We start from the raw sequence: 9,944 nt of genomic DNA, 5'->3' as shown, positions 1-9,944 counted from the left end.
TCCAAATACTGCATCACAAAATATATCACTGGCTATAGTTAATTGTATAATCAGAGGTATTGTTTGTTATTCTATGAGAATAATAGTTCACATATTTATTATTCAGTTTTTTAATTTTACTGAATTATATCTCCCTTGCAGAAAGGTATCAGTTTGTGACTTCATTATTTGAGGCATAATTTACAATATGATTACATATTTTATTCTATGCTATCAAGCATATCTCATAATATTTTGAGAAATATAATCAGTTTGCTGATACTCTTGTCTAATCAAAAGACACATGTTTCCTCACATAATTTTACAGATTTAGATTGCCCCTCCATATATACAACATCAATGTGTAAGTACAACCACTGTGTTCTAGTTTGATAAAACTGACCTTTCTCCACAGTTAAGTGCCTCAAAGTCAGAAGTGTAAACACTGTGAACAATTCCTCTTGAAGTATCTGCAAAACATATGGCATAAATATCTGGTGATATATACCTGTGTATCATCACTAAATAGATTCAATATCTGATTTACTGACACATTCAGTAAATAGATAGTTTCCTATATTCTGTGGGTATACCAAAATTTTACACAACATATCATCCATAGTGCAATCGCAACAAACCATATATTTCAGTTACCGGCGCATGCGCGTAGAGACCTAGGGGTGGCAATGTTTACATTGACGACGTCAGTACGTTGTCAACAACATGGTGAAAAGTTGCAGTGTGTTCGGTTGTACAAACCGCGCGAACCAGGCAGCAAAAGAAAGAAACATATCTTTTTTTAAGTTCCCAGTAGGTAAACACAAGAGAAGATCGTGGATCAAGTCAATTAACAGAAAGAATTGGCAGCCAACCGTAAATTCGTACGTCTGCTCCGAGCACTTTGTCACAGGGTTTGTTAATCTTTATTATCTTATTCTTTAATTCTCTGTCATGTTGAGTCGATGTAGTGTACTGTAGAAGTCAAACGCAGAATTGTATGTTGAGTACTTTATTCCGAATCACTAAGTGCACAGGCGTCTGCTTCTTGTTTTGCAAAAATAAAATATCCTACCCCTACTATCTTAACTATACATGTGTGTATATAGGATATTTTGTTTTTCCAAAACCTGAAGCAGACGCCTGTGCTAAGTGTGACCCAGCACTCAGTAAGAGTACTGAGGGAGTGACCCCATACACCTTGACAATCTCAGATTTATAGGGAATACATTAATGATCATTTAATAATAATGTATTCAAGGTATTTACAATCACGATACACAGAAATTAAACTTAGGTAATAAATCACGATAAGCCTATCAGATAGTCACAGGGCAACACGCTTCATTGTACATCTGTCTGGTCAACATGATCTGTCTGGTCAACATGGCCTGAGACAGATGCCTAAGGCTATAGCTACTAGTGTATTCATGAATATACTCCATATATACTTACAAGTATAATATGCGCCGATCTATAAAATAAATTGACTAAAATTGAACATTTCCATAAATCATATTACAGGTGGCACTCAGATGAACGGGATGACATTGATTACTCCCCATCAGTATTCCGTTACAAAAAGAAGACAGTAGATGAAAGAAGACATGAACGTGTCACTCGCCGGGATCTATCAAAGGTAAATAGTAAGTCGACCATGCCATCAATCTATATGACAGGTCCTGATTTCACTATTTACACTGTTTTCCCCTCTTTCTATAGCTATATACCGTTATTATAGCCTTATTTAAGGATTAACTGTAATGGGTTTTTTTTACGTTATGGAGCCATAAAGAAAAAAAACAGTGTACTCTTAATAAACCACGAAGCCAGGGTTATGTATAGGACTTGCCAGGTTTGATGGTGGAGAAAAGCCGGAGTACCCGGAGAAAAACCACCGACCATCAGTACAACATATCATAATAGTAATAATATAGGATATGACGTACAGTGATGAAACTAAATCAATAATATTATATTAATGGTATTTACATGCTCCCATGGTCACGCCAAAAGGTAGGCTATAGTGTAATTAATTTGTCTAGTTTAATAAGGGTTGTATAGTAAAAGAGAGTGGAGAGTTATACTTGATAAAATGATAAGCAAAACCACCAGAGATCAAGGTATCTATAGGCTTATTCCAATACTAGGTTACTATGACATGTTACAAACTTTAAGAATTAACGTTTATTGTTATTTCAGAATCTGAAGGAAGCTGCAGTGGTACAGGAGCAAATGGTAGAAGATATGCTAAATGCTTCTGTGTCAATACACAGTTACTGCATGGCTGATGCGTTGCAAAAAAATACTGATGAAAGGAAGACGTTTGAAAACATAGGTATGGAAACCACATCTTATAGTATTGGTGATGAATACAGGGACGATCATTCGTTTTAGGAATATGTAATACATAGAGTACATTTGTACTTGTGTACACTACAGAAATCCATGGTCTATTTATACCTATAAATAAATGTGTCAAGTCTTATTTTTCATTTCTTTCAACAAATGATAATCATTTCATAAAGTTTTTTTATAATTTAAACTTAAATTTGTGTGTTCATGTATAATTGTTCTGTATTTTTATTAATTCACTTAATTAACTCCACTATCTATTATGGTGTAAACTGTAAATAGGTGTACAATGTGAAGATGACCCCCTTCTGGAGGAGAACTTAAAGCTGAGGGAAGAAATTCATCATTTAAGAAGTGAAGTGAAACGGTTGCGATGGGGCGTCGATAAGATTAAAGATGATGATAAAGCCACCAGATTCTACACAGGACTGCCATCATTTGCTGTCTTTCTCTGGCTTTTCAAGTAAGTGTTTGCTACAATAGGCTTATTTGTAGAACTACAAACAGCATATAGATATATTACCCCACTTGCAACATGTAACCATTCAGTTAAATTCCCATAGTCATTTTCTATACATGTATTTCATACCTGGTAATAAAATTAATATGTGAATTACCCTCATCATCAAGTATCTTAATGCAAATTGTTCTGACAATCTTTGATATCCATGTACAAAATGTACATGGGCACCTTATTACTAGTAAGACTAAAAGAAATGGGCTGCTAGATTTATCTCCATATAGTGAATTTACATCATATATATCATTTTCTGCATTCATTTTCCCATTATTTGGCTGTATAAGTTATTAATTTTAAAAATTGTGCCCTTTATCTTTTTTACAGTTATTTGTTACCAAAAGCAGAGAAAATGACATTTTGGGGAGGAAAGAACTCAGCAACAACAGACAGGCAGCGACCAATGAAGACATCTGTTCCTCTAATTGATCAGTTTCTTGCAGTGATGATCAGACTTAAAGTTGGACTGTTTGTTCAGGATATATCAGACAGATTTTGTATTTCTAAAACCACTTTTTCTAATATGTTTGTGACCTGGATATGTCTTTTGTATGAAGAATTGAAACTGATTAATGTTTTTCCATCTAAAGAACTTGTCAAACAAACAACTCCATCAGTATTCAAGCCTTTTAAAAATGTACGTATCATTTTAGACTGTACTGAAATTTTCATTCAGAGATCTTCTAGTTTAATCAATCAAAATTTAACATTTTCAAATTACAAGCACCATAATACCCTAAAATTTTTAATAGGTATAACTCCCTCCGGAGTCATCTCATTTGTATCAGAGGCTTGGGGTGGTAGAATTTCTGACAGGCAAATTGTTATTGAAAGTGGACTTCTTGATTTGTTAGAACCAGGGGACAATGTTATGGCAGACAAAGGGTTTACAATTGCAGATTTGCTCAAAGAAAGGCTTTGCACATTAAACATACCACCTTTTAAAGGAAAAAAAGTAATCAATTTACAATTAAGGAAGTGTTTGAAACCCAAGAAATCGCTCAAGTAAGAATACACGTTGAAAGAAGCATCGGTAGAGTCAAGAATTTTCATTTGTTTGATGGTGTATTACCACTTTCTCTTGCACCAATTGCATCCAAGTGCTTCCAGGTTGCTTGCTGGCTTACAAATTTTGATGTTCCTCTTGTTACCGACAGCAAATAATTTTTCTGTTGTTTTGAACTGAAAATGGCATTGCTTTCAATTAGATCAATAATTCTTATATTGTCAGCAGATAAAATTGTAGAATCCTAAATATGCCATTGAGTTAGGTAATTGGTGGTTTACGCCGCATTAAAAGATAGTCATTTAAACATAGTCAGCCCCATGTCATTGAGAGGAAGGGAGACAACTGTCTGATTTTTATTTACATCATGTTGTAGAAAAACATGAATGGGATTTTCTTAGTGATTATATTGACAAATAAATAATTCAATGTTTTACAGTTCAAATATTGATATTTATAAACAAATCAAGGCATTTAATATTTACATGTATATATAAATCATAATTAGTAAATCACACTATCCTTGCCAAGATGAGAGCAGAATATGTGTATAAATAGTCAGCCCAATATCATTGAGAGGAAGGGAGCCAACTGTCTGATTTTGTTTCATATCATGTTATATAAAAACATGAATGTCATTTTTTACAGTCACAGTGATTATATTGACAAATAAATCATGCAATGTTATCATATTTTACACCATGAAACCTTCGCAGATGCTAGCTTTTGATGTACATATAACTTCCAAAAATGTCATTCATTTATACAGTAGTATAAAAACTGTCAATAAATGACATTGCAGTGAACATAACACTGATGTATGAAGTTTTAATTTTTACATAAAAACTTAAAGTAAAAGTTTTGAAGCTTAGGAAGCATATTAAAAACATATTCTGGATCAAACTGAATCCTCTGAGAACAGATGTTGTTTTTCCCTGCACTGGTCCAAACTACAAAGTCACACCATGGCAATCCAGTCACTGCCATTTCTCCTTGTACTTGTGCATAGTATTTGTGAGACTTATCCAGTTCTGGGCCTTCTTCAGTTGTTTTCATGTAAAATGATGGAAATTTCTCTAAAATATCAAGAACCTCCATTTCACAGATTTTTTGTCCATTTATACTGAAAGGACACTTAATCTCCAATACTCCTTCTTGACATTCACTTGGCATGGAGGGGTCGATAACTTTGCCGTCACAACTTGCTCCTAAAAACGCAGCAGATTGGAGAAGAAACAGGCCAGTATTCTCTATCTGTATGGGAGTACCAAATGATTCCATTACTGCCATGTAGTCAACCTTTGCTCTCTGCTCCATATCTATTCCCCATTGGACAGAAGGTGGTAATGTACTGTACCTGTAGATTGTAATTGAAATAATTTTAAATCCATTATTAATAAAAAGTGAAAAAGTGCAAAGTAATAAAACATAGATTATGCCATTTTTCTTCATTACATAAGTTTGAATTAGATTGTGAGATTTCAATTATTTCATAGATAATAGACAAACAGCAGTTCTAATTACATTAGATATTACATAAAATGTAATATGTACATGTATACTTTTTAAGCTTTACATGTGTATCTGGCGCGCTAATACACAAAAAAGCTTATACATTGTATGTAGGTGAATATCTTGGATAATAAACACAAAACACTTTACTCAAAAATCTAAGGTAGCAAAATTTTAAGAAATATATTTCGGAAATTATTTTATGTAATATAATTACTTGTTCAAAGATGACCCATTTAACAACTCCTTGATGAGGCTGTTAGGTGATGGTCCTGATGCCATAACATCTCCAAAGCGGGAACTTGTGATTCTTCCCTTGTGGAGATCCAGCCAAAGTTCACTCTCTCTTTGCTGTCGAGTATTTTTTTCTACATACTCCTGAAGTTCTTTATCAATGGTAGTAGGAATTGCTGTAAAGATACACAAAATACAAATTAACTTCAATTAATATGACAAAATTGTACCTTGTGAATCAATATGAATTATTAATGTTGCTCTTTGTTTTATTTAGTATTAGTTAATCTTGTTAAATAGTATACTTTCGCGTTTTACACACACCTGTACAAAGACCACTCATAGAACAAGAAAAATGTAACTTACACAGACAGGAAATTCTTAAAAGAGACCTATATTTGAAATGAATTAAGATAGATTAAGAACAATATCAAGTGGTCTTTATAAACAGGTATCTGTATAATACAAGAACAAAAAATGCCAAGTTATTTGCAAAAACCCTAAACATAACAAGATGTTATTTCAATAAATAAGATAAAGGCATCTGGTCACAAATACCAACCAGGGCACTCTGTCATTTGTATATATTTTTGAAATATGCAGTCAATTTTATCTTTAGATGTAAGAATATAAGACATTGAGTTTTTCCAGGTTATAATACATGTATTTCAAACTAAAAATTACTTCGCAAGTGTTCAAATTTACTTTTCTGCATAATATTTCTGCTAAATCATCATTAAGCATACTTAGATGAGACACTTAGAGCTTACATGTATTAGCTGTGTATATAAGCTGTTGAAGCCTGGCTTCCATTTCATTTTTTGTGGTAGTCACTTCTTCCTCCTCCAGAAAGTCTGGGACACTATCTGGTATGATAGCAAGGTGTGCCATACCTGCATTATTAATACATTTTATAAAAATTTCCTGTAAACACTCAGTATATCATATCCATACACAGGAGAATGAAATTAACTTCATGTTGTCTAAATTCTCAAATTAATTTAAAAAAAATAAAACTTTGAATCAATTTTAATTAATGTTGATCTCTGCACAATTTGGTCATTGTATAAATACATGTGTGTTAAAGTAAAAAAAATGAAGCTGGCTTTATGTTGATCAATAAACTTGAGTAATGCTTGCACATTTAAACTGTGTTATATTCTTTTATAAATATATATGTATATACACACCTGTGTTTGGAAAAATGGAACGCAGCTCCCTCATTTTCTCAGCATAGTGGTTATAATCCAACATCTTGTCAGATGTATGCCGAGGATCAAACTCGAGAACTGTCCTTGAAGGTTTCTCAGGTTCCAGAGTCGGCTTGCTCAATTTGAGGTCTCTTAAAGGACATGGCTTCATAGTTAGCTTCCTAGGCACATTCCATTTGGACAATTTGGATGTACATGATAAATTACTTTGTTGTATAGCCACTTCCCTGTTGAAGTCATTCAGCGCAAATAAAAGTCCACCAACATGGCTACAGCACTGCGCAAGTCTGAAAAACAAGGGAAAAATACTCATCTATTGTTGAAAAAAATGTAACTTCTAATTGTCCACTTTTTTAAATCATTTTCCTTTCTTTAGAGTTCTTTACATATCTACATATCATGACAATTGAATTTAGGGACCTTTTCCTTTCATTAACCAATGACCCATGAGTCTACAGCTAAGTGAGAAATTGCTTCATGTACAACATATGCCACTTGATCTATATACTTGCTGTAATATACATCATTTAACAAAACGCTTACCCTATGGGGCACTGACAGTGGGCATGGGCTGGTTTATCTTGGTACAAACAAATGTACACTCTGTATTTCTGCTTTTTCATGGAAGCTAATACTGATGCTGTGCAATAGGTGACATCTGTATCAATCTGTGAACATAAGAACAATAAATTTAATTAATTAAAAGGAATGCATCACAGCATGGCAAGAAAAAAATCAGGGTTACTGTAATAGTAATAGATTCAAGTGAGCAAAGTTTGCAATTTTACATCACATGTTCTGTTGACAAACCTCACAAAATAGGAGAATATTTAAAATTCATCCACTTTAATAGCTAATTTGTTATGGGTAATGTGATTATGATGATGGGATATAAGCCTACGGTCTACCCTTGCATATATAATGTACAGTAGCTGTACTGTACTGTTGATGTTAACGTGGTTATAATTTAGGTTAATGATTTCGTGAGCAACAAAAATTACCAGAACACAACCAACCTGTGCCAATTTTATATCTTGCACATCTCCTGCCTGAAAATGGGATACCGCTCTATCCATGGTACGAAAAGAATTCACGTTTCGTTCATCCTGTTCTTCTCTCAGTGCAGGTCTCCTTCGTTCAATCATGAACTGATAAATATCATTAAATTGGATGTCAGGATGTGTTGTTAATGATAAAACAGAATAGTTAATGTCCGCATACGGTGGTAAATTATGGTTTTCAATCACGGGACGATGTGACGGTATCACATCTAGCGATAGTGGTGGTACTTGCTCTTTTGAAGGTTCGCGCGCCGCCATCTTGGTTACTATCAACAAACCTTTTGCCACCCCTGGTGGGTTATGCGCATGTGCGAGATTTATCCCGGAAGGGTCTATTGACGTCATAACCTATAAAATGACGTCACTATATGTAAATGATGATGCCATTAATGTCGAGTACATATATCATGTGGAGTATCAAGTGAGGGGTTAAACATAAGGTCATTTTTCACGAATGAATAAGTATTACTTTCCTATTCAGTCCACCCTGGAGTAATACAACTGTGCATGTATGTAATTTATAGTTTACACATATAAAATTAACCGGTTTTGATATACATACTGGCAATTTTATGTGCAAAATAAGATCGTAGTGAAAATGGACAAATGTTGCGGCCCACCTTCTTAGACCTACGTTTTGATGAAAAAATAATCCGTTACAAACATGCGGAGACATCAAAAATAAACGCATATTAAAAGAAAAAACAATAATTTATCTGTTATGTCTTTGCCCCCCCCCCCCCCACACACACACACATTTTCGTCGACTGAAATGCTCTGCGCATTTCAAAGAAAAAATGATCCTCCTGCACAGTTTTCATACTTCCATTTAGGGATTCTACTACATGTATTTCAAAACTGTGTATAAGTCTTAGCAAGACAATTAATTCATTATTATATTTCTTTGTACTTTGAGTTACATAACAATGTGCCGATGGTGTGAAGCCGGTATGATATTTCTTATTCAGATCGAGCAGGGTTGTATAATGATATGACGACATTCACAATATTATCATTATATAAATGCAGGTAATTTAAAATCGCAAAACTACAATGTTAAGAACGCTTTGAAATCATCAAAGTACATCGTAAAACTCATCACAGCCATTGTAAATAGTACTATTTTTTCTTTATTGGGGGAGACCTTCGGACCCCCAAACACCAAAATATCGCGCCTTCGCCGCTCGCAAAATCATCAAAATAAATCGTGAAACTCATATCTCAGCCATTCTAAATCGTAATATCTTATCCCGCGGGTCTCCCCGAACCCTCAAAACACCACAATGCTCGCTAATTTGGCCAATTTGCGTACTCATTAATTTCCTGTTATAGTCTACACAGTACACTTGCGTATATGTAGAGTACGAATTTTACCGATCTTTTTTATCTAGACCCCTAAATCGTCTCGTAATGGTCAATAGGCTATCTAGTGTGTCCATATTGATATAAACTAATTCTCAAACTTCCGTGGACTGTTCGTACACTGTATACTTTTGAAATTTGAACGGTTAGATAATATAATGAAGCGGTCTTGTAAATGATTTGTGTTTTATAAGAAATAGGTTATTTCATGGCCCTGTGTTAGTTGAAATATTAAACATGCATATCTTGTCCACGAGTACATGTCATGCATATTTGGTCGTTGTATCTAGTATCTGTGTTTTGTCCCGTCTTTTTTATCGGTCGTGCGTGCATTATTACTACTGTACATGTTAATCTATTTTCGTACACGGAAAGCCCCGAAATTTTGTCGAATAAATCCGTAAAACTCATTACAGAACTTTAAAAAATAATTAATAAGCCTAACCCTTTCTGTGCGGTGTTCTGAAGGATTATATAAGTTCCAAATAGGAAATAGAAGTGTGTAGTACATACATAAGGCAGGATAGGGGCACGTTTGTTGCGGTATGATAGGGTTTTAGAAAGGGTATGAAGGGTGGCGGGGTCTACTTTTATAAATATGTATGTACAACTAACATGTAGTGCCATTATTGTTTTGGTCCGTGTTCTTGTAAACTTATATTTCTTCTTGTTGATATAAACTTTAAAGTCTATGTTTAGAGTTTTAATTT

At 34.0% G+C, this 9,944-nt stretch overlaps 1 protein-coding gene and 1 pseudogene across 1 annotated transcript; one reads left to right on the top strand and one right to left on the bottom strand.

The window, feature by feature from the left end:
- The first annotated feature begins 640 nt into the window (after positions 1-640).
- On the top strand, positions 641-6,749 carry LOC138308922 (uncharacterized; annotated as a pseudogene).
- On the bottom strand, positions 4,683-8,586 carry LOC138308920 (uncharacterized). The gene is made up of 6 exons (XM_069249977.1): positions 7,828-8,586; positions 7,355-7,479; positions 6,791-7,098; positions 6,371-6,493; positions 5,584-5,776; positions 4,683-5,211 (listed from the first exon to the last, which is right to left on the bottom strand). The coding sequence occupies exons 1-6, from the start codon at positions 8,215-8,217 to the stop codon at positions 4,683-4,685; spliced, it is 1,668 nt and encodes a 555-aa protein (XP_069106078.1). The 5' UTR covers positions 8,218-8,586.
- Between the last annotated feature and the right edge of the window lie 1,358 nt (positions 8,587-9,944).

This window comes from Argopecten irradians, chromosome 15, assembly GCF_041381155.1.
Source record: "Argopecten irradians isolate NY chromosome 15, Ai_NY, whole genome shotgun sequence".
Lineage (NCBI taxonomy): Eukaryota > Metazoa > Mollusca > Bivalvia > Pectinida > Pectinidae > Argopecten > Argopecten irradians.
Note: the sequence above shows the minus strand (reverse complement) of the source record. Positions and strands in the feature narration are given on the sequence as shown.

Excerpts from the sequence above, each read along its gene's own strand:
- LOC138308920 (XM_069249977.1), bottom strand. The coding sequence starts at position 8,217 with ATGACGTCAATAGACCCTTCCGGGATAAATCTCGCACATGCGCATAAC. Across the intron at positions 7,480-7,827 it reads AAGATATAAAATTGGCACAG|ATTGATACAGATGTCACCTA; the intron begins GTTGGTTGTGTT and ends TTATGTTCACAG. Across the intron at positions 6,494-6,790 it reads TTCCATTTTTCCAAACACAG|GTATGGCACACCTTGCTATC; the intron begins GTGTGTATATAC and ends TTAATAATGCAG.